The 26,119-nt window shown below is 47.3% G+C and overlaps 1 protein-coding gene across 1 annotated transcript in view; it reads right to left on the reverse strand.

The window, feature by feature from the left end:
• The window catches only part of LOC126518026 (uncharacterized), a 39,384-nt gene extending 14,726 nt beyond the window's left edge, over window positions 1–24,658 (reverse strand). Inside the window, exon 1 of the mRNA XM_050167868.3 lies at window positions 24,270–24,658. Coding sequence (XP_050023825.1) covers window positions 24,270–24,304 — 35 coding nt within the window. The 5' untranslated portion in view covers window positions 24,305–24,658. The remainder of the gene's footprint in view (window positions 1–24,269) is intronic.
• Window positions 24,659–26,119: the final 1,461 nt, after the last annotated feature.

The raw sequence follows: 26,119 nt of genomic DNA on the forward strand, positions 1-26,119 counted from the left end.
CGAGCGATTCGCACAAGAAGTGGCCTGTCACGTTAGGTGGCGTGAATTGATGTGTGGTCGCCTTTTTTAACAGTCTGAAAAGGGAAATTTTGGTGGTGATGGCGTTATTCGGAGACTACCATTGTAAGGGCCTACAAAAAAAAAGAAGAAAGGGGAAAGAAAGAACGTAGAAATGGGCACCTGGTTGTCTAGGTGGGAGAAACGATGCACTGGAATAGTTATTGACTACCTGGGGCCACCGAATGAAAAGAAGCCTTATTACCAAAGCTAAAACTGCTCGTAAGGTGAGCAAACTTGCGATATCCGCCGCTACAAACGCGCACTCTGTAGTCGAAAAAAGGCACGTATGCAATGGCAGCGCAGGTGCGAACTTCAGTGCTCGCGCCAATAGTAAGGCGCAAGTCGATTCACAAAACCAAAAATTATGCAGACCTCACTCACTGTGGGAATCCATGTAAGCGAAGCTTTCTGTGCTGTTTCCTTAGATTGATGATAATTAGCGGTGATGTTGACGGCGAATGTTTAATTTCTTCAACGTTTAGTCTAACACAGGAGTGATGATTTCACGTTAAACGTTACCTTGCGAGCACCACTGCTGTCTGACTGCGTACTACACAAAACACAAAGGGAGAGGTGGTGTTGTGCGCCATATTTCATATCCTCTAAGAGGGTCGAGCTTTGTCATTGCTTCACATGGCACACCACATCATGGAACGTCATTACACTTAGTTTATGGGGCTGTATGTGCCAAAACCACTATCGGATTATGAGGCAGGTCGTATTGGCGCACACCGGATTAATTTTGGCACTGTGGTGTTCTTTAACGTGTTCCTAAATCAAACTGCGTGAGGGTTTTTTTTTTTTTATTTCGCTCCTGTCGAAATGCGGCGGTCTCTACCAAATCCGCGACCTCGAGCAGTGCCATAACCGCAAAGCAATCGCGGCGGGCACAGGAGTGTTGATTGGACGGTCGACCACTTTAATTGATGCGGCTCTGCTTCTGCATGCGCTGCGTAAGTTGTCCGCTAGACATCTTTCCATGGCTTTATTTTTCAGAAATAGCAGAAACGCACCGTACCGTACCTTCAACTTAGTTTTATCCAGCGCTTGCTTGCCTTCTCACGTCACCTTTTCCCTATCCCCACTTCCCCTCCTTGTATACGTATGGGAACTGCGAGCGAAGAGTGGCAAGGCTGTTTTATTATTCACTCATAATTGAAGTAGTAACTTCAGAGACAAGAAAGGCGGACAAGGACAAGCGCTACACTGAGTGCATGGAAAACCAACTAGCCCTACAATAAAATATTCGATAACGTTATTCACTAGTTTCGTGACTGCCGTCGGTTCTACCCATTCTCTACCTCCTCTCCCCCTCCTCTCTTCCATTCCACCTAGCTTTCCTCTGGACTTGCATGATGGTAGAAAGGTAAGCGCTTGCGAGAGGTCACGGATAATTAAAGCTGTCAAGAGGCTAATGTGGCGAAGACCCGGGAGCTCCAGAGGGCATTGTGCACATTCTACGCGGTGCGGTCCAAACGAATTCCTCGCGTCTCTTTTCTCCTCTACCATGCTCCTTCCATGTATACACGTTCTGAACCGTGCGCCGACGCGTTGTGCCAGACCGGAGCAACCACAGCTGCAGCAGCAGCAGTAGGAAAGTCGAAGAAAAGGCAGAGTGCTTCGCTTTAAAACCAATAAAATGAACGCTCTATGGATACCTACCGCCTTCTATAATTTCAAAAAGATCGTCAAGTGCGCAAAAGCGCGCGTAATTCTTTTTCCGCTCCACAACAAATCTGGCATACCGCGCAAGCTCAGTACTCCAAATGACCTCGTATAACATCGCTGCGAGCAGAGCGACAAAAGCGTAGGTTCGATGGACAGCGAAGAGGGAACAATGCATTGCCTTGCTCTGTCATGTGACCACAGTTTCGTTCCACAAATCGGCTTTCTTGCCATGTACTCTACAACACGTGGATATCGACCGTCATTTCAGGAATGTTGCATGAAGCCAGACTGATCTCGCATGAGAAATTGATGAGCCATAGCAACATTTGGTGATGCTTGGGAGAGCGTAGATTTTAAGGTGCCAACAAAGAAACCCTATTCGAAAAGCGCACATAACCTGGAACAGGGTTATAGGGATTTCAAATGGTTTTCAAAGGGACCTATTTGTCAGCAAACAGGACCTGCTGATACACAAGCAGGTCTGAACAGAGGCCTGTTTGGCACAAGAACTGGCTGAAACTGGACTCTTTTGGCAGCTATACTGAACAAACTCATATCAGTTTAGCTTGAACATGTGCTTATAATTTTCGCGAATAAGCTTGTTGCATAAAACCATAGTATAGCGATTGTAAATATTGTCACTGGCAAAGAAACAACCAAGTACAATTCTTCGTTGTACGCGCGAGAACCTTGTTCACAAACCACAAATGAAGGGGTCATCGTTGAAACAGTTTATGTTTACACTCGGATATTTGATGAATTGACTTTGCATAGATGGCAAGGTAAATATACCTCGTCGCGCCATTTCCATAGAACCCCATACACTCTTAAGCAAAATTACACCCTTTTGCCACACAATAATCGTCATTTATCTTGTCCGCATTTCCTTTCTCTAACGCGGCGAGCCCGGTACTTCCCAGCAACAAACGGCATGCGCGTTATCAGCATGACATAGCATTCCTGACAGGAAAGTAGAGGGCGCGGCGTTTTCAAGAAAGGAAACGCAAGGAAGGCAGATGACGATTATTGTTGTGTGGCAGAGATACACCCCAAAGGGTGTAACTTTGCCTAAGAGTGTACGTTCTAAACATGGCGTTTCATGGGGCATAGCTGCAGCTGTGCGACGAGAGAATACTTCCAGCGGAATAAAAAAAAATTAAACGAGGCGATATCCGCTAAAAAGAGAAGTGACGTCATCTTAGTTTCGACGCGATGGCTGTTTCGAAGTTTTAAGGCCCCAGGAGAGCGATTTTGTGCAAGACTGCTACAAGCGACGGCTCCGAGCGACGAAACGGGCCGTCGCATGAACAGATCACTCGGTCTTGTCGCTCGGTCGCTCGGTTCTGGAAATCTAGAATTCGTCGCTCGTCGCCCGGAAGTCCTATGAGCAACTAGCCAGTAGCACGAAGCCGAAAGAAATCGGTACTCAAGTAGTACCGATTGTTGCACCGAACGAGTAAACGATTGTATTTTTATACGTGCAAGGATAATAACCTACTGCAAGACCTTCAGAAATATTTTATGCTGCTGTTTACAGTAAGACACATCAACTTAACCAATAAATCACGCGTCACGCCAGTTACTAGACGTATTTGATGCCTTCATGCAGGCAACGCCGGGAAGACGTCGCACGAAGTCACCGCTCGCATTGGGTACGACTTGTAGGCGACGAGCGAACGCGACTGCCACCTCCATCGTGTCGCGCGCAAGATCTTTTGAATGGGGTTTGTACTTTTGCGCACAAAGTGACGCGGGGAAACGACAGTCGTGCGGGTGTCGCAATTGCAGCCATGCATGGAGCATTGTTTCTTTGCGGGCCGAAGAAAGCTTTCGGCGTTGAATAGTTGTCGCCAAGCCAGTCAGCCACTGAAGGCAGCTAAATGAAAAATTATTTGACCGTACTAACTCAGAACCTCTGACTGAACGCATTAACCATGATCAAACACACCTCGCAAGCACAACTCCACCAGAACTCAGACAAACGTCTACGAGCAAAACAACGTATAGCAGCAGGTGAGTTTTACTAGCGCACCTTTCTGCAAACTGCAGCAGCTGCACTTCAATGCAACTCATAGCGGCGCGTGAACCCCCATCTTGTAGCGCGAAAAATTTCTAATTATAGAGTGAAATAATTATATTCTTTCCTGGTCAAATATATAAAAACTGATTAGAAATTTCATTCCTCTTCAATATATTCAAGTTGTACCTTGCCTTTCATTAAAAAAACCATCTTTCTTTAACAATGTTTGTTGCCTCCTCACCTAGTCGGGCGTCAATCGCTGCTCCCACAACCGACCTTGCTGGTGTCGGTAACCATATAAGCGGTACCGCTTTCTGCTTAAGGTATGGTGAACTACAAGATAATGTAGTGGGCACGAACAGCTCCGCGCAGGCGGCCCGCTTTTGCATGGATGCCACACCAGGTGGTGCCACTGCAACTTTTCCTACTGCTATATATCCATGGTTGCAGCTTCTTGTAGACGTAAAATGGCAGCAGGTTGGCTTGCGATCCTGTGTCAACTTGAAGGCTAACGTCGTGTCTGCAACTTTCGCTCGGACCACCCAGTCGCGGTCACGCGCTGTTGACAGATGCGTCAAGGATGTCCATTTCTGCTTCGCTGTCTTCGCTGCTTCTTACTTCCCGAACTTGTTTATTCACGTTGCAATGTGCAGCAACATGATTCTGCCCTTGGAATTTCCTGCAATTTTTTTCAAAATGCAGCACAGTTTCGCGGACCGTGCCTTCGTTCATACCTACGGCACTTGAACGCTGCCGGCTGTTCGTGGCGCTGCTGCTGCTGCTGCTATCTTTTGACAGCGTCTATCTGTCTTTCTTCTAGAGACCAGATTTCGCTTTGCGCAGCAGTCGTTTCCGCAGTCTCCCAGATTTATTCCGCCTTAGACAAAGTGAACTTGTTATCCTGCAGCGACTTTTGTCTTAAGCCTGTTTCACATGATGCGATTTTCGTCGCACCGGAAGTGCGATTTCCGTCGTTTGCAACAAAAATCGCAGTCGTAGCGCCAACCCCCCGATTTCCGGCTGCGACCAACCAGTTGGTCACACAGTCGCACTGTCGCAGCGATTGCTGCGAGTTTCCGTCGAAATTGCGCGGAGAGCTGTCATGGAGCTATCATGGAGGAAAATGGCGTCTCGCACAAAAAGTGCAATGCGCGGAGACGTGGATTGCAGAATTCGGTACGTACGCGAAGGGAGAATAAAAAACTTGTACCGCAGATTGCATTCGCCGACTTCTATCCATTTGTTGAGACGCTACACAACAAATGAAATCCATTTTCACGTTTGCTTCGTACGCATTTGCGAGTTGTCAGTACTAGGAGGTGTTCGATCCCCACCTGACGACGAGGTCGTCACAATTTTCTTTTGTTGAGTAGCATGCAAAAATCGCGCTTACGGAGCAGCTTGAAGTATTTCAACATCGGCAAGGGCAATAATTCAAGCTGCTCCGTAAGCGCGAATTTTGCATGCTACTCAACAAAAGAAAATTGTGACGGAAGATTCTTGCCGAAACGGCCCCTTCAAGCGAATCCTTCAAAGAACTAATTACTAATCTTAAACAGGCCGTCAAAAACGCGACGAAAGAAATCAGCACAGAACTTGAAGTCCCAAAAATGGACTCGCGGTTAGCGCATCTCCTGGAGGTTAAACACGCTCTTGGAGAGACGTGGAAAATGCAGAAATTAGATCGCTGACTACGAGCAAAAGTAACGTCACTAAAGAAGGAAATAGAGTGCTCTTCCAAGCAAATGGCCCTGCAACAGTGAGACGAAACGTGCAACGAAACGGATGGTCGCATGAGAAGAGGTAGTAAGTGGAATCTGCTTAAAAGCCTCCTAAACGACAAACAGTCCCGGAATGCGCTAAATCTCGCCGTCGATAGGCTCATACATAAGCAGGTCACCTCGGACCGGACCTCACAAACGATGTAATTGTCAACGATCTGGCGCGAACTTACCTACCCGTCAAGGAAGGAGATTCGCAAGGCATAAGCGCGAGAGCGGTTTTACGATTTCAGAAATCAGAGCCGTACTCTTCAACCTAAATGGATGATCGGCCCCGGGGCCAGACGCGGTCACCAACAAGCTCCTCCGGAACCTGGACGGCAAGGCCATCGAAATCCTAACGGAAGAGATAAACGAGGTGTGGAGCTCGGGGCAGGTCCCGTCGGAATGGCGCACCGCCAAGGTGGTGCTCATCCCCAAACCGGGGAAACCTCCGCACATAAATAACCTGCGTCCCATCTCTCTAACATCGTGCATTTGCAAAGTGGCAGAACATGCACTACACAATGGAATCGTCAGACACGTCGAAAACCACGAACTATTTAGGCATAATCTAATACGTTTTAGAAAGGGACTCTCCACACAGGACGCAACGCTCCTCCTGAAAAGATCTATATTCGATAACGATACGCGGGACGTACGAGGTATCATTGCACTCGACCTCGCTAAGGCCTTTGATAAGGTGGCTCACGAACACATCTTGAACGAAATTTCATATCTCAACCTAGGGCGGAAATTGTTTAATTTCACTCTCTCGTTCCTATCAGAAATGAAAGCGTTCCTTCGACTGGGCACGATCTCGGGCCGTCCTTTCGAACTGGGCAACTGCGGAACCCCTCAAGGCTCGGTCCTATCCCCGCTACTATTTAATATCGCCATGCATAAACTCTCCGAAAGCTGGCCGCACTCCCAAAAATAGGCCACGCAAGCTATGCAGACGATATCACAATCTGGTCCCCGGGGGGATCTCTGACCGATCTAGAGCAATCTCTCCAGGCGGCCATAGATGTAACGGAAGAATTTCTTACATGCACGGGTCTCAAGCTATCACATACTAAATCCGAACTCCTCCTCTACAGACAGTCGAGGCAGAGCGTTAGGAACCTCGAGCCTCTGGAAACGCTGCCAGTCGAAATTACAAGAGAAGGGCACCCCATTCCGAGGGTGAACTCCATCAAAATTTTAGTACTTTTAATCAACGCCAAAGGCTGTAATGCAGAAGCTCTAAACAAAGCTGGGCGCGCCGGCGAAAAATATACTACGGCTCATAACTAGAATCGCAGGCAACAGGGGGGGGGGGGGGGGGGGGGGGACTCAAGGAGGACAACCTACTCAGGGTCTTCCAAGCTTTCTTCATCAGTCACATTACTTACACGGCACCGTACCTCAAATGGAGCAAACTTGAAAAGAACAAAGTCGATACGCTCATCAGGTCCGGCGTCAAAAGAATACTCGGTATTCCACAATCCGCTAGCAGAGTAAAACTAATTGAACTCGGAATTCACAATACCACAGACGAATTAATTGAAGCGCAGTTTATTGCAAAGATCTCACTGTGTTCGTCAACTAAGCCGGGAATCAAAATTCTTGATGAAGCTGGTCAACTCCCTATACAGGCACCGCTCGACAGGCACCCCCTGTTTAAGTTAGCCCGTGAAGGTATAAAGGTTGAGCCCGTACCGAGGAACATCCACCAAATATATAATGAAGGTCGCAGAAGAGCGCGGGCTAAAACCATCCTTCGACGAATCGATCCTTACGGGGCAGATGCATTCTTTGTCGACGCCGCCAAATATGGTAGCGAAGACAGATTTGCAATCACGGTCGTTGACGCGCGCGGAACATTTATCAGCGCCGCATCAATCTACGCTAAACACGCGAACGAGGCGGAGGAAACCGCGATAGCCTTGGCTTTCGAAGCCGTAAAAGGCCCGGCGACCATTTTCTCCGACTCGCGCACGGCGGTCAGGGCTTTCTCGTCCGCTCTAGTTTGTAAACACGCAGCCGACATCGTCAACAGATCCTTTCATATTACTACGCGAGAAGACACTGGGGGTCATACCATAGCGTGGTCCCCGGCCCACGTGAACTATGTAACTAACCAAGGGGGTTGCAACCCTAACGAGCGGGCCAACTGCCTGGCGCGTGAATTCACGAACCGCGCCCGAGCTAACGGTCCGGCTCTCCCGCAGGATTGCCCCTTCAAAGATAATCTTACGACCTTTCACGAAATTACGTTACATTACAGACACAGCAGGAGGAAATTCCCTCCCCCCAGCACGAAACTGAACAGGGCTCAGGCTCTTACTTTCAGGCTTTTACAGACGAGATCCTACCTCACCCCGAGAGCGCTTAGTTGGATAGACCCGGACTTCCCACAATCGTGCTCCAAATGCGGTCATGCGTGCTGCTCCTTCGACCACATACTCTGGCTGTGCTCGTACAACGCGGGCTCCGACTTTCACAACAAGTCCAAGTGGGACGCCTTGCTGAAGAGCTCGGATTTCACAAGCCAACTACAGGCCGTCCAGAGGGCCCGCGACACCGCGGAGTCACCACCTCCCTGTCCCGTCGTGGGCGGAGCCACCAACTTGATCGGGGAGCCTTCGGTTCCTCCCAATTGAGTTCCTCAGGACATTCTAATAAAGTTCTTGTCACTGTCACTGTCGGCAAGGGCAAATGACAAGACAGCAAAGTACCCGAAGTTCCAACGTTGTGCTGAACGCGGTACCGTTCAGTTGCATTTTCTTGTCGGTTTTCAAGCGTGAATTTCCCGATGCATCTTGAAAAGTTATTTTACCTTACTTATTAAATTTAACGGAGCGAAAGTTTAGGCTATCGTAATGAATCTTCTACGATAGCATTAAATCTGTGGCTTGAATAAACAGCGTCGTTAATTTGTTTTCGAATGTTATATGCACGTTAAGTTGCACCTGTTCTCTCGAGAATTTTCTTTCTTGCACAGAAACCAATAAACATTGACTGTGTTGCGGACTTTGTATCCTTACTGCACCTGTATTAACATTTGCTTTGAAAGGTAAGCAACTCTACAGCTAGTAAATTAAGTAAATTATTCGCTTGCTATAGTGGCACAGTGACAACGTACTCTACAGCACCGTCATGTAAAACTCGTGCAACAAATCCAAAAGCAGACAGACAGCCTGTTCTTGCGGGGATATAATAGTAGAAAACGACACGTTAAAGAAAAGTAAATCAAAACTGCGCAGTGAAGTCAGCCAGTTGCATCCCTTCCTGTGAAACTTTGTATCTTTTAAGTACAAGAAGTTCTTGCACGTTCACAGTCATGCCTTACGTGTTTCTAATAAGTTTGTGATCACATATATTAGTGTGTAAACACACATAACGATATCCGCTGTGATTACTATCTTTATAAGTAATGAAATACCATGCTACTTGCAAGAAAATATCACCCGAGGATTTTAGAACAAATGTCTGCATTTCAACTATACGCACTATGTGGTTGATTAAATGAAGGGTCACAAACTGCTTTTTTGCAATGACAAACTTATTCCAAATTTTACTTACATACAGAAGAAAAAAAATCTATATACAAAAATATTGTTCTTCAATTTATTCACCTGCCACTGTGGTCATAGCATTCTACAACTAACACAAGGCGAGGAATTGATTTGCCAGCCATGGAAGTCGCATTTCGATGGGAGTCATAGGTAAAACAAAGCTCTTACACTTAGATTTACTTCATCACCTTTTATTGAACCCTTAAACTTCCAAATACTATTGCATAAGGGGCATGCTTATGCAAAATCTAACACCAATCGAAAGCAAAGGGCACAATTGTAAAACAACCATCTTTTGTGATAATTCTAGCGTGTAAACATTCATTGCATCAATATGTATTGTTCAACAGCACTTCACAAATAAGCATAATCAGGTATAGCAAGTACTCCGTCAGGAAGCTGGTTCTACAGATGTACAAATGTCAAGACATGAATGCTCATACTACGTCGCACACATAGCACAAAGAATACCTTTCTTAAGAGTTGTCCCTTCTGGCAGGTATAGTGGGCGATAAGCAGCGGAAACTTTATTGCAGGACATTGTGTGAAAGAATGAAGAGAATGAAGAGGCTTTTAACAGCAGTACCTCATGCTACTCTAATAAGAGGAACGATGAGCAAAAAATTTCTGGTAGAGCACTTAAGTTAAACAGTAACTTTTTGAAAGACAGAAAATTCCAGAGGAGAGTTGGAGGTACATTTGGCCCACCCACACCAACAACACATGGCACACTACAAGAAGTGCTACAGCCTATGGTGTATTACAGTCTATGGGAAAGCTATCTTATACAGAAATCAAGAATGATGCAACAAGCCCTCTAAAACACTGCAGACTTTCTTGGACACTCTGGTTTCTCGCTTTCTTGTAAATCGGCTTACATCGACGTCAAAAAACGACTAGTATCAAGAACTACTCCAGATTGCACATTGTGCTCCCAATGGCTGCAGAAACATACCCACAAGTCAACATTCACAAGTCCTCAACTTCTGTAAGGCCATGACTGCAGAGCCAGCATGTAGGTGAAACAATTATGCCATGCCTGGACGCAAAATCTACACCTGGTGAAAAGAATAATATGATTTTGGCTTCTAGCGCAAAGTGAAACACGGACACAGAAAGGAGCAGACAGGACCAACTCGCCCAACTGTCTATCCTTTTGCATTACATTTTGAAAAGAATAATCTTGAAATCATGGGGGGTGGACGAGTGAATACTATGGAAAATCGCAGATGCTGTGTTTGTGTCCAAGGTATTGTACGCTATGAATTACCAGAAGTACACAAAAAAGACAACTAATCGAATACAGGCATCGGGTAATAACATCGGGTCTTTCCGGCTTTACCATGCTTGAAGACCTCTATGAGAAAGAGCAAACAAACAAGCACCTACACAGAGTAGAGTTGCAGCCTACAGCACAAATTCTTTGCCTCAAGAGCTCAGAACCTGGTCCCAAATACTATGCCAGCTAGCATATGAGATGCAAAGACGACTACCCCTCCCTTCAGAAACAACCTTGGGAGCACCTGAACTTGAACCACAACAGGCCCATACCGTGCAATATGGGAGCAAACAATTAGGCCAGGAGACTATATGCAACTGCAAAAAACACAGAAGAGGTTGCTAATCATGAAGATGCAAGCAAACATCAGGCACACGTAGGACACTGATGTGGCAATAGCAGTGTGACAGTCGTATGACACTACATAAAACTAAATCACATATAAGTGAGTACCATTCCAGGTCATCATACACCTAGAAAACCTGAACTGAAAGCAATCAAAGCAGCACTTGTAGAGCAGATTACACCCTGCACAACACCTTGCGCACCTGCATGATTCACCTGAAACTGTCTTGGCCTGCACATCACACGAGATTTTCAGGAAAATCAGGAGATTGACATGCGACTTGCAAGCACATGGCCAGAAATTAAATTACAGGATACATAGCCATGCAAATATTCCAGGACACAAGCGGGCTTATAAGCCCGACATAATAAATGACAACTGGACGAGCTGGTGTGTATTCATTATTAACTAAAGCGCAACAGATAGACAACAGACAAGAACGAAGCGCTCTGTGGGTTCACTCCATTCTTGTCCATCGTACTTCTGTTGCGCTATAGTTAATGAATTGATGAGGCTGCACAGGAGAAGAATGATACATCTGCCCAAGGGCCTGATTTCACATCCAATTTCACACATGCGCACGCACGCACACACACACACACACACACACACACACACACACACACACACACACACACGCACACACACACGCACACACACAAAATGTTGCAAGGGTGCATAGCATGAAGCAGTATCAACAGGATGACACTAGAGATGGATGAGGACTAACTTTCAACTGAGGTTCATTGCAAAAATGTGGCGAGTTATACAAATTATCAGAAAAAAAGAGACGATGAGCAAAACGGGAACAAGGTGAAAGCAGGAGCCAGCGTTTCGACAAGTGGACTTGTCTTCTTCAAGGTCCACTTGTCGAAACGTTGGCTCCTGCTTTCATCTTGTTCTCGTTTTGCTCATCGTCTTGAATTTCCATCTCCCGCCTTCCTCGTGTTTTCCCCAGAAAAAGAAAGACATCTTTGAAGGCTGGATAAAAATTGGCGCTTGATGCAGCCAAACATAAATAAAAATGCTACAGAAAGAAAATACAGAAAAATTCCAAGTGCAAGAAAAAAAATCATCACAATTGCCAATCCTGCATGCCAGCCCCTTTCAAGAAGCACTGTTGTTATTCCAATAGACAGAGTGACAGCTTGCTTATGCAAGCACATTCTTCCAGTTCCATGAAACTGGGAAAAAATAGCCACATGCACACTTGGTGATCACAATGTTTTTTTCCCTGAACTTGTATATCTATATTGTTACAAGCACGGGGAAAAGGGGTTTATTCAGGCGTGTGAGAGCAGGAACGGCAGGCTACGAACAACAGGAATGGCCGCTGCACAGTCTTCGTTCTCCTCTTCCCCTCTCTTCTTGATCCCCGCGTCCCTTTGACGCGCTTAGACGTAACATACCTCCCCTCGCAGACAAAGCCCCCTGGGCGAGTCAACTAGCTTGTCGTGGCGTGCATGATTTCAACCGTGCGACATGCGCGACGTGTGTCCTAGCAGAACGTCTACCAGTGTTCGTGAGGCGCGCGAGAGTATAGTTCACTTCGCTGACTTTGTCGATGACAACATACGGTCCATCGTAGTTTGCCAGCAGCTTTTGACACAAACCGCGCTTCCTTGTGGGAGTCCAAAGCCAAACGAGATCACCAGGGTTATATGTAACTGGCCGATGTCGTGCGTCGTAGCGGGCTTTGGAGTTTTCTTGTGATGCCAAAGTCCGAAGACGCGCAAGTCTCCGAGCCTCTTCAGCGAGACACAGCGTATCGGCGACCGTAGGATTGTCGTGGTGGTAAAAAGGGAGGACAGTGTCGAGCGTATACCGGGGCGGCCGAGCATATAGAAGGAAGAAGGGGCTGTAGCCGGTTGTCTCGTGCTTGGCGGTGTTATATGCGTAAGTAATAAACGGTAGAACTTCATCCCAATTCTTGTGATCGGACGCAACATACATGGAAAGCATATTTGTGATCGTTCGATTAGTGCGCTCAGTGAGGCCGTTCGTTTGCGGATGATATGGCGTCGAGTGCCTGAGGTGCGAGTGACACAAACGCGCAAGCTCTTCCACTATATCCGCCGTGAATTGACGTCCCCGGTCGCTTATGATAACACCAGGTGGTCCATGTCGTAGAACAATAGCGTGAAGTAAGAAAAGCGACACTTCGGTGGCAGTTGCTGATGGTATAGCCGCCGTCTCGCAATAGCGTGTGAAATAGTCGGCGCAGACAATTATCCAGCGGTTCCCCTTAGATGACTTTGGAAAAGGGCCTAACAGATCAATTCCAACTTGCCGAAAGGGTGAGCTGGAAGGCGGCACAGGTTGAAGGAGACCAGATGGGGCAGTGGTTGGGCGTTTCCGACGTTGGCACTGTATGCAGCTGGCGATATAAAACTCAACCGAATGTCGCATCCGGGGCCAGTAAAAGCGTTCTTGAATGCGATAAAGTGTGCGCACAGTGCCTAAGTGCCCGGAGGTAGGGTCATCGTGCATAGCCTGAAGAATTGCTGGCCGGAGACGCTCCGGCACCACTAGAAGGAAACGTGCACCCGTGCTTGAGTAGTTCCTTTTGTACAGGAGCCCGTCACGTACACAGTAGCTGCTTGTTGCACTTGAATGGGCAGAAGTAAAGAGTGGCTCCAATTTAGTGTCTGTCCGTTGTTCTGTTTTGAACGCATCGATATCTGGAAAAGCGGGTGTCACAGAAGCGACGAGATGATCAAAATCGTCTGCGTCGCAGTCCGTCGTGGCAAGCGGCATACGGGAAAGGCAGTCTGCGTCCGCGTGTTTTCGGCCACTCTTGTAGGAAACAGTGAAGTTATATTCCTGCAACCTCAAAGCCCAGCGCGCAAGGCGACCACAAGGGTCGCGAAGGTTCACGAGCCAGCACAGGGAATGGTGGTCTGTGACGACTTGGAATGGGCGTCCGTACAAGTACGAGCGAAATCGCTGAACCGCAAAGATTACAGCGAGGCATTCTTGCTCTGTCACCGTGTAATTCCGTTCAGGTTTGCTTAATGAGCGGCTTGCATAAGCAATCACGTGCTGACGGTCGTCATAGCGTTGGACCAATACGGCACCCAGACCAACGCCACTAGCATCTGTGTGGATTTCTGTCGGCGCAGTAGGATTGAAGTGGCGAAGGATAGGTCGAGAGGTTAACAGGAACTTCAGCTGACGAAATGCAGAATCGCACTCGGGTGTCCACTCAAACCGTGCGTCTTTATGTAGCAGATTTGTCAGAGGATAAGCGACGTCAGCAAAACCAGGAATAAATCGGCGAAAGTAAGAGCAAAGACCCAGAAAACTACGAAGTTGCTTCACGGACTGCGGTGCACTGAATGCCTCGACAGCTGCCGTCTTGAGGGGATCAGGTCGGATACCGTCTTTGTCAACAAGATGACCCAGCACAAGGGTTTGACGGTCACCAAATTTACATTTCTTGGAGTTCAGAACCAGGCCGGCGTTTTTGATGCAGTCGAGGACAGTATCCAGGCGCGTATTGTGCTCATTGAATGTGCGCCCGAATATAACAACGTCGTCAAGATAGCACATACAGATGTTCCATTTTAACCCACGCAGAATGGTGTCCATGAACCTTTCAAAGGTTGCTGGAGCGTTGCACAACCCAAATGGCATCACATTGAATTCGAATAATCCATCCGGGGTTATGAAGGCTGTTTTCTCTCTGTCTGTCGGGTGTATCGGGATTTGCCAATATCCTGAGCGCAGGTCCACTGAAGAAAAATAAGAGGCCGAATGAAGGCAATCGATTGCATCATCAATCCGGGGCAGCGGGTAGACATCCTTCTTAGTCACGGCGTTTAATCTTCGATAATCGACGCAAAATCTCCAGTTACCGTCTTTTTTTCTGACGAGTATGACCGGAGCTGCCCAAGGACTCGAGGACTCTTGTATTATCCCATTTTTCATCATGTCACTCACTTGTTCCCCGATTATCTTGCGCTCGTTAGGCGACACGCGATAAGGCTTTTGCCTGATCGGGCGCGCAGATCCCGTATCGATAGTATGGCGCGTTCGTGACTCGGGAATCGAGAACGCTTTGTCCGGCTGCGCAAAGTCAAACACTGACAGATGCTTAGAAAGCGTATCCACCACGGTATGGCGCTCCCTTGTGCTGAGCGACTTGTTTATCATAGACAGAAGCTTTTTGTCTGAGACTTGGTGAAGGTCAGCAGGTTCACACGGCGAGTCTGTTAGTACGGCTACGGACGAAGACGTGTATTCTGTAAAGTAGGCGAGTTTCAAGCCGTCTGGAAGCAGGACGGGTTCTGCCGAGCAGTTGGCCGTCCACAAGCCAGCACGCCCGTTGCCGATGGATACCACACAATGAGGGACAAAAACGTTCTTCTTCACACAATTTAGATGCATTGGCTCTACGGAGGCATCGAAACTGTCTGGAACTGCACCGCGACACACAACCGGCACGCACACCGAGGTGGACGCAGGCACAACAGTATCTGCAGACACACAAAGTTCACCTTGACTGCAAGTCTCCTCTAAGAGCCCGGACGAAACATGGCCATCGACGCAAACTTCCCCCGTGCGACAATCAACAGTCGCACCACACTGCCGCAAAAAGTCGATGCCCAAAATCACTTCGTGCGTCGATCGGGGAATAACTACAAACTCCGTCGCGAAAACTCCACCAGCCAAGGACACTTCAGCAGTGCACACACAAACAGGGCGCAACGACTCGCCGCTCACTCCACAAAACGTTGCAGCCTGGTCCCACGGAAATACAACTTTGCGCCCCAACCGACCTTTAAAACCGAGACTCATTACGGATACAGTTGCCCCGGTATCCACTAAAGCCATTGTAGGAACACCATCCACAAGTACATGCACTTTGTTCTTAATCATAGCAACTGCAGGGGGCATTTCTGTCGATAGCACGTGTCGAGCGACCTCACCCCCATCGGCCGCGCTAGCTAGTTTTCCGGTTGTGAAGGCGAGGCTGAGCGGCGCACTGGCGATGGAGATTGACGTAAACGCGGTGCACGAGAAGTTGGCGGTGGCGTCAAACTCCTGTCAGATGCCGGTGAGCGGCTCCGGAAGCTTCTCTGCCAGTAATCGTTGCCAGGAGGGACGCCAGCTGACCAAGAGGTGGCGCATGGCTGTTGAGTTGTCCTCGTAGGAGGTGTGGTCCTTGTTGAATACCCCGATCGACGATTCCACGTTGTTGGGCGACGATTGCAAAATCTCGCTATGTGGCCCGCGACACCGCATTGGAAACACACCGGCAGATGCCGCACCTCCACCAATTTGTTACAAGCACGGGGAAAAGGGGTTTATTCAGGCGTGTGAGAGCAGGAACGGCAGGCTACGAACAACAGGAATGGCCGCTGCACAGTCTTCGTTCTCCTCTTCCCCTCTCTTCTTGATCCCCGCGTCCCTTTGACGCGCTTAGACGTAACAATATGTATTTTCTCCCTTTCCCGGTTTATGTTTGCTTTCATCAATCACTAGTCTTTATCAGGTGTTATTGCTGTGCTACTTTCTGGTAACATCTATAGATCACTGCATTTTCAAAATAACCCTTTTAATTAGAAGTTAGCGTACCCTGTTCTTACTGCTTCACACTACACATTCTTGCTATATTGGCCAAATAAAAGATTTTATAAGGTACGCAGAAGCTTCATAAGGGCCATTAAAGTGACTTGTTGCAGTCTAAAAAATAAAGAATAGCCTGGGTGCAAACGGCGCTAGAGAACACATAGGACGAACAGGAAAACCGAGATTATCTAACAACCAAAAGTTTAATGTACACACAGAGTAAATGCCGGCTGACAAGCAATAAACCGAACATACACAAAAAGGAGAAGCCAAAATTAATGTGTGTTTCCTGACCGGAAATGCACCCATTTCTAACGGAGGCATGCTGACAAGATTCTCCCAGCATTTTTAGATCTACAGCTTTCGTGATTTCTCTAGGCAGCCGATCTGCACAGAATGCTAGCTTCTTTATGTACAATGCACGCTCAGATGTCGAGAGTGCATTGTTGAGGAGGAAGCTAGTATTCTGTGGAGATCGGCTGCCTAGAGAAATTATTGAAGCTGTAGATCTAAAGACACTGGGAGAATCTTGTGTCAGCATGGCCTCTGTTACACATTCAGAGATGGGTGCGTTTCCTGTTGGCATCTGTATGGACACACATCAGATTTTGCTTCTCTTTTTGTGTAAATTCGATTTATTGCTGGTCGGCCAGCATTTACTCGGCATATGGAATATGCCGAGTAAATTTATTAATACGCCTCATGATCGCCTTGGTCTCTAGCAGAAAGGTGTTCATTCTTTTTACAGTGAAGCTGCATATGCCTAGGCGAACCACTCGCGGTCCGATCACAAAAACCAGAGTGTAGGGGTATGCGATTGCATTTGTCTTACATGATTCATTCATTCATTCACAAAACTTTATTAGTGTCCTGAAGCCCGGTCTTTTCAGACCGAGGCGGGCCGCGTCCACGTCGGCACCGCCAGGCCGAGCCTTATGGCGTCATCGTGGACCCTCTGGACAGCCCGTAGTCGATCTTGATAAGAAGAGCTTGATATCATCTTGTGCCAGTAAAGCCATTTTTCTTCGCGGTCGGCGAGAGTGGCGTGACAGCCGGCCAGCATGTGTCTGATGTCAATGATGCCATCACACACGTTACATTCTTTCCTAATTTCTCTTTCGGGGTGAATTTTAGTTATGAAATACGGAGTGGGGGGTACGTCCCGGTTTGCAGTAAACGTAGCGTGACTGCCTACGCCCCAAGTAGTAATATTTAGCGATGTTGTAAGTTAGTAAGTGATCTATATGCTCCCCGGAATGGTAGTGGGCGTCGGTTCGGTTCTGACCGGTACGGCAAGCAAGTCCTCGTGCCAGGTCATTCGTAAGCTCGTTGAGGTTGGGCCGAGTCTCGTCCACTTGTCCCATATGTGCAGGAAACCATCGGATTTAAGTTTTGATAGCTTCGACCTTGTCGATAATTTTAGCCGCAGTCCCAGCTACATAGCCTTTATCAAAGCTCTTAATTGCTGCTTTGGAATCGCTATAAATGAAAGACCATTTACGGTTCCTGATGGCTAGAGCAATCGCGGCTTGCTCCGCCACCGTGGAATCTTTAGTGAAGATGGTGACGGCGTCGCGTACCTCGCCCCGGCTGTCGACCACCACGGCGGTGTAGGCCTCTTTTCCTTTGACCCAGGCAGCGTCTACAAGGGCCGCCTGTTGTCCTAGCTGTTCAATTTCTTTCAACGAAGCTTTCGCTCTCGCTTTTCTCCTGCTGACATTGTGTTCCGGGTGCATATTTCTCGTGAGGGGGGTGGTTCTGATCGCGTCTCTAAGGTTCGCGCTCAATTATACCTCAGATTCCTTCAGGTTCATCGATATATTGGGGTCTGTCCCTATCGCTTTGAGTATAAGCCTGCCCGCTCGCGTTTTCGTCAGTCTTTCCTGCTGCGCCATCTGTTGCGCTTGCGCCATCTTTTCTATCGTATTGTGCACATGCCGCCGTCGTCATAGTGCCTTCGTCATTCTATCGACGCCATTCCTTCTCTGTAATTTTTTCCTAATCATGTTGTCACTTAACCGGAATTGTACCCCCGTTGTCATGCCGTCGCCATCATTGCATCGTCGTCTTTCGATCGCTAACATGCATTTGGTGTCATGCTATCCTCGTCATCTCGTCGTGGCCATGCCCGCATTGTCATTCCAGCTTAGTGATATCGTTATCGTCATACACTCGTCGCAATGTCGTTGTCCTCGTGCTCTAGTTTTCACGTTGTCATTATACCACCATCATTATTTCAGGATTGCCGTCTCAATGTCGTTATGCCACCTTTGTCATTCCACCGACGTCATTCCTTCTTTGTCATTCTATCCTTGTCACAGCGTCGTCGTCGCATGCAGTCGTCGTCGTGCCATCGTTCTCATGGGCGACCTTCGCAGGCGAGTGCCACAGCAAAGAAGGCCGGCAGTGCATGTGGCACATAGGCGAATCATCATTCCGGCGTCACCCAACTCAAAGCACGTATTAACATTTCCAACTTGGAATCCAGACGTAAAATATATCGCCTTTCCTTCTGTACAAATTGTATGATTCACAGCTCCATAATTGCGTTATAACCCCTAGCCACCGATCACCTTGTGCAACTCACAGCTAAGCTGTTTATCCTGGCCACGCTCACACCTCCTCTCATCTCCAATCCTTCTCCATACAAACTTTAAACTTGGAATGCCTTCCCTCCTGACATTGTGTTGCACTATCAAGCCGCGCCCTCAAGAAATGCACTGAAATATGTTTCCTTTCATAAAGTCCCACCACTTACGTAATACCCGTTAAGTGGGGCATTTGGTGTATAAATGAATGAATGAACGAATTACTAAAGAGCCAAATACAGAAACCGAAAATTGGCTAATTTGACAGGAATGTAAAAAGGCATCCTTCATTTTAGAAGCATTTCTACTCAAAATAGCTCAATGTACGATCAGAACGCCAACTCACAAAAAGAAATATCAGTTTCGAATCTCAACAATGATTCAAGCGCTGGAACTCTTTGAATCAAAGTGAGCCAGGTCCACTAAACCAATGGGTGTGCTCTGTGAACACCTCGTGAAACGCTTTCAGCAGAGCCCAAGGCCCAGAAAACGCAGCCGACTGTCCAGAACAGTGCACCTACTGCCAGGAAGAAACACCCACCCTAGACATCGAGTTGTCATCTTTACTACACTCTTATCACGCAACAGAGGAAAGAAGGAACATTTATGGTGTTAACACCATCACACAGTATTGCGAAATCGTTCGTGCGCTGCTATTTATGCTTTTTCTGTGTAGTCGAGGCAAGCCGAAATGAAATGTTGGAGTTTTTCTTTTTTTTCGAAAGCTTGCCCAACGGCATACACGATTAAATAATTTTTACGGGGATGCATGATGATTTCAGCGATATACAACAGTAGCGCTCCATGGTTGGTCCCATAGAGCCAAGAATCATAGTCAGGCGGTCATGTGGATATTAAGTGACCTTCTCGGTCACTTAATAAAGGTGATTTCAAAGTAGGTGGTAGCGTCCCATGGAATGCACTGTGTCCGAACCTGACCAGGCGCCTGTGCTTTCCAACACTTACTGTTGCAAGAGGTGTTACTTCGTCTGGCATTCCGAATCTCCTCTATGGCCGAGGTTGAATCTGTGCGTATTGTTGTGACCGATGTAGGCGATGCGGAAGCAGCTGTCGCCAAGTTAGTTGCGTCTCGTACGACCAAAGTCCAGCATTAAGCGATGGGACCACAGTTGTCATACGGTACACATAATTGGCACTTGTGGTTGGGTTCCCAGGCGCCATGGTGGACGTAACCACTTGCACGTCCGTGCAGCTCGCATCGGTATGTCACACCAGTGTCGGGAGTGCGGCGTCTGCTTCTTCTATGTGGCGCCGGAGAGTACTCGATGGACGAGGGATCGGATTTTGTAGGCGGCCGATGGGCTTGTTGTTTGCGAGTAGCTGGCAGCTCCAGGGTGTCTACAGAAAGTGGTGAGATGGAAATCGGAATGCCCATGTAGCCGCTAAGTTAGCAGCAGGTTGAATGTTCGAAAAAAAACTCATTCGAGCCAATTACTGCATGACATATAATTCAGTGCCAAATCCAAATTTTACTGAATTCCGTCCCTGAATGCCAGCTATAATAGGCTATCGACGCTTTAACGGCAATTGAGCTTTGGTGTGTGCGTGCGTGCGTGCGTGCGTGTGTGTGCGTGCGTGCGTGCGTGTGTGTGTGTGTGTGTGTGTGTGTGTGTGTGTGTGTGTGTGTGTGTGTGTGTGTGTGTGTGTGTGTGTGTGTGTGTGTGTGTGTGTGTGTGTGTGTGTGTGTGTGTGTGTGTGTGTGTGTGTGTGTGTGTGTGTGTGTGTGTGTGTGTGTGTGTGTGTGTGTGTGTGTGTGTGTGTGTGTGTGTGTGTGTGTGTGTGTGTGTGTGTGTGTGTGTGTGTGTGTGTGTGTGTGTGTGTGTGTGTGTGTGTGTGTGTGTGTGTGTGTGTGTGTGTGTGTGTGTGTGTGTGTGTGTGTGTGTGTGTGTGTGTGTGTGTGTGTGTGTGTGTGTGTGTGTGTGTGTGTGTGTGTGTGTGTGTGTGTGTGTGTGTGTGTGTGTGTGTGCGCGCGTGCGTGTGTGTGTGTTGTTTCTGTACAGAACTGCCGGAACCTCAATTTTTCTCGCTCGCATTACGAAAAAAAACGTGTGTGCCAACGCCTTAAACCGGCATCAAGATCGTTAGCTTTGAGTTCGTCGACTAAGAAGGGGGTGGAGGTGAAGAAAAGAGGCATACTTCCCCAGCCCTAATAGGTGCACGTCTCAGTGTCTGTGGCGAGAGGGAAGTGGAAAGAAGGAGGATAGAAGGTTGAGGAAGTATTCGATGGGGAATGTGGCGTTAAACAGCAGGACCTAGGGTCTGCTTGGACAGCAAAGTCTCCCCCAGGAAGTCGAGGACTGCCTTGAAGACATACAAGAAGGCGAATAGAATTGCTATAGAGCGTTCTGAGAGCAACTCGAGCATAGCGGATTCGCAGTCGAGCGGAGCCTTGCACGTGCGACCTCAAATGCAAAGCAAGTTTGTCCAGAGTTTCTGTGCAAAGTAGCTTCGCAAGAGACGCATTCACGTCATCGTGGTTTTGTACTTGTATGCACTTTCTTTCGGTACACAAATCAGTTACATTTATTCGGGCACAAATGACGTACCATTACTAGCCATACCACTCTTTCCTTTGCTGGCTGCTCCACTTACTCGTTCCTTCGCGAAAGAAGCCAAATACCAGACACGCGACAGAAACGGGGTTGACTCGAATGAAAATGCGTTGCATTAAAATTACAGGCAGAGAAAAAGAGTCATGCTAAAGAGGTTTTTAGAGGCAATTGCAGAAGCAGATACGTTGGAATATAATGAGTACGATGGAAGTCGTATGTGAAATTATGTCATCCAATGGAACTCATCAAGTTCCATCACGCAATGAAACTTAAACCTTTCAAGCTAAGGCCTGATTAACAAATTTTAAGTCCATCGACTAGAGAGCAATAGCTCTGCCTAGCACTAGCTGCTCCATGCAAGAAAGATCAGTGAACTCAAATCCCAAACGGCGAAAAAATAACAAAAAAGCAACGCGATTTCTCCTTTGCTCAGTTCGTATATCAAAGCTTTCCTTGACTCGCCCGATTTCGTCTTGCCCAGTAGGCAAGAATTTAGGCAATTGCGCATGTGCCACTCGGCATGTACCCATTATTGGGCACGGTAATGCGCCGAATTGGGTTTGCGACACTTTGACAACAAGGCCAAAGAAACCTTAAATGAATCCAGATATCTGTCGCATACATTTCTGTGCACATATCACCATTATTCCCTTGACAACCATCGTACAACGCCTTCGTCCTCGTGGCGCGGACAGCCATGCAGGCGAGGAGGCGCTACGGCTCGCTAACTTGTCACTACTGGTCGATGGGCTCCTCCGAAGAAACCCAAACACGCTTCACGCCGTCGGGATTCTGAAATCTGCCATGTACCAGTCTGGTTTCAGTTTAAACTACAGCTTTAAACATCACAAAGTGAGATCTAGCTAGCACATCGGCACATCATCCCAACCAACCTGAAGGGACAAGCGGCCACATCATTTTTTCGACAATTCATCAGCAATTACAGAACACGTCACTGCAAGGAGACGCCCTCTTCGCAATAAGCCCCGATTTGACTTTATCCTTTTACAGCATGTTGGTATAATATGACGCAGGTGAAATTTGGGTTAGCATTCGTTGAGTGTCGTGTCTCAGAGGGATTCGTTGTCACCGCCACTTCGCAATACTGGGTTCAAGACGGCTGCGTCATTCCGCGCAATTTCATATTGAAACCAGGTGTTCACAGGTCGCATGAATTAAATTGAAAATACCTCAAAAGGTTTCTTCTTCACTCCGCGTGCTGCTTCTTACATTCAGAAGTCGTTGTTGATACTGCAGCACCGCCCTTGGCGAATTCTTTCGTTTCCTCTATTTATTTATTTATTTAAAGATACCTTGCACGCCCTTAGAGGCATTGTGCAAGGGAGGAGAGTACACTCAAAGATTATACAATAATTAGAATTACATATGTGAATACATATACAACAAATACAGTATAATAAATGCGCTAAGATACAGTAATGTGGTGTTAAAATTGTACAATGGACAAACTGAACGCTTTTGAACGCGAGAGGTCACTGAACCAGAAACTTTCACAAAGTAAAATATAATCAATAGAATTACAGAGTCAGCGGGAGATATTTGGCTATAAAAAAACAGCATTCAAGGGATAGCAGCAGAATAATAACGGGAAGCAAGAAAAAATAACGTGTTAGGTTATGCTGAGTTTGAAAAATGCGTTCTTAGAAGATGCCGGAAATTTTCCTGGTCACTCTCATGAGCGGTGGCGTTAGGAAGATTGTTCCAAAGGCGAATGGCTCTTGGAAGAGCGGGGTGGTTAAATGAACTAGTGTTTCCGGGAGATGCACTTGAAATTGAACTGATTTGAGTTGAATTTGAATTTATTTGAACTGATTACCTAGTCTTTTATTTGCGATAATTTACGTCATTTTGTATGGTTCTGACCAATTTTTCTTCCAAATATATTAATCGTGCAATAAAGTGCAATATCATATCTTACTATTTGTGCCTGTCTGTGATATATATATATATTGGAACAGTAAAATTAAAAATCGTACATACATGGGGTTATTACAATGTGGCCTAAGGAAACGCTCCTTGTTTAGATACAAACACACTGCGTCTACGATTCACCTTGATACGCAGCAGCCAAAGCAGCAGCAAACTTGAAAAGCAACAGTGTTTCTCGATCACAGTAGTTTTTCCAGCGACACTGCTGTTGCTGAATAAAGTTTCCCGAAGCGATTGTCACTCTTGTGTATGGCGCCTTGCGCTGCCAAAGCAGGTCAGAACAGGTCCTATCACAATTTGTTCCTTCTACGCGCAGTTATTGCAATATTGCACCGCAGTATCATTAAGCACATTTCAAACATTGTCGCGAACAGAATATAATTTTCATAAAACTTCACGCAATATTCGTAAAATCTTGGACCAAGCCGAACATTGTAAACTTTAAGAAAACATCAATACTTTATGGATAATTCCGCCAAAGCTCTTCGATGACACATTCTGTCGTAGTAGCGCTTGGAGCTTTTGAAAGCACTGCTCGTAGCCCTGACATCAGTTGTCACTATGACTGCATCCGCAATGCTTCCGCTTATTCCTCTTTCCTCCGCAAATGGCACGACTTGAAAAATCAAAATGCACCTTCGCCAAGCAACCGGACATCTAACCGTCTCAACTCACCAAGGGTTGCTATGCGTATAACGTCGCTGCATTAAACTAAAATTCCTAAGGTGGCACTCAACCTGCAATCACATCGTGCGTAAAATGGGGCGTTGGCTGCAACTGCTCATTTCGTGAGGAAAATCAACGTAGACTCCGCGTCGAAGAAAGATGCCTATCGGCGAACATGGCTACAATGCTCAGGGCGCATGAGTATGCACGAGGACGCGTACTCACAGAAGACACACGAGGCAGAACACGTAGAGCTCCATGGTGGAAACACGACGAGCTTGCCAAGGCGACCAGTAGACACGGTTGTTCAACGACACGACGGCGCTCGCTGGCAGTCTCGAATTTAACGGCTGCCACGGATCGGCTAGCCTTTGCTCACCACGTGTTCGGGCCCGGCCAACGCTTCCACAGGGCAGCCGCCGGGAGAATCACACGCAATTGCCGACGTGTAGCAGACGTTCGCGGGGTACGCCAGAAGCGGCACAGATGACCACTTCGCGAGCACTGCCTTAAAAGAGTAACCCGCGCCGCGAACACGGACGCCTCACCCACGACAACAGCGCACTACGGCACAGACGACGCAAAGCGCTACGCCAAGTCGATCTCGCAAAACTCGGCGGGTAAATAAATGTTTTTCAGACAGACAGAGGAGCCGTTGAGCGACGCGGTGCGCCTCTAGAAAGCAGGCGGCGCCATTTTACATCGAAGCGTTGCCGCGCCACTTGTTTCTGGTTCGTCCGCTTCGGTTCTTTCTTTTTCCTTTCCCGCGCAACACGGCTTTTCTTCTGTGTGTGTGTTTTTTCTTCTTGCCGCCGCCACCGCTGCGTCCATTTGTTTGTTTGTGACGAGGCGCGGCGGCGTGGCGAGTTTTGCTGCAGGTGGCGTCGGCGGCGCGCGTTTCCGGTAGCAGACGACGCGCACGTTGTCCTTTTATTTTATTTTTCTTATGTGTTTGTCATTGTTTCTTTTGCTTTTACCCTCTTCTCGCTTTCTCGCTCCGAGCCCGGACAAAGACAGCAGGTAAAATATTTCGGCTGCGGCGAGTTCGTTCCAGCTTTGTTTCACGGCCATCCGTTACATTGAGCCTTTATACCTGTGAAGCAGGGAACGAATTAAATGTTTTCGTTCGTAAGTGATGTTTGAAGCGGTCTGCTTCAGCAGAGTCATAGAAGACGAAGTAGGAGAAGAGGAGGAAGAAGAAGATACTAGGGCGGAGCCAGCTGAAATAAACTACTCCACAACAGAAAAAAAAGCACTGGCCGTCTTGAAAGCTGTGCAGTATTTTCGAACTCACCTAGAAGGCGCAAAATTCAGCCTTTTCACGGATCACCAGGCATTGACTCACCTTCTTGGCATGACACAACCAACAGGACGCATCGCTAGATGGATAAATTATCTCCAACAGCTGATTTTGTTGAAAGTTGGGATGCGGCTCTACGCTTTACATACCAATGTGGTTCCTTACTACAGTATTTCCTCGAAAAACACCGTTTGTTGCATTAAACGGAACCTAAGCTCACATCGCCGGTCGTTACAGCTTTAATTACACAAGGGTTACCTGTAGATGTACGAAACCAAGTTCAGATAAAATCACCAGTGACATTTGAAGACCTTCTGCAGTGCATACAATCCTTGTTACCAAGAACGAAATCGACGCAAGAACTAGAGGCCTGGAGAACAAGAGATATTCTTAATTCAAGTGAGCTGAACACAAACGATAGGTTCACCGCCTTTCACCCAGCCCAACACATAACCTAAAAGAAAGTTCGTGTCCCCCCACCGATCGTGTCGAGGGGAGTAGTCAACATGTCACACTGAAGCCAGCTGAAATAAACTACTCTACAACAGAAAAATAAGCATTGGCTATCTTGAAAGCTGTGCAGTATTTTCGAACTTACCTCTAAGGTACATACATGAGGAGGGGGGGAGGGGGTATAAGGAAAACGTGACGTGAGAAGGCAAAGAAACACTGCTACTGTAGACATGGCAGCGAATACGGGGAAACAGGATAAATTTAAGTTCAAGGCACGGTACGGTACATTTCTGCTATATTTGAAAAATAAACACCATGCAAA

The sequence above is a fragment of the Dermacentor andersoni genome, chromosome 11 (assembly GCF_023375885.2).
Source record: "Dermacentor andersoni chromosome 11, qqDerAnde1_hic_scaffold, whole genome shotgun sequence".
In the NCBI taxonomy this organism is placed as follows: Eukaryota; Metazoa; Arthropoda; class Arachnida; order Ixodida; family Ixodidae; genus Dermacentor; species Dermacentor andersoni.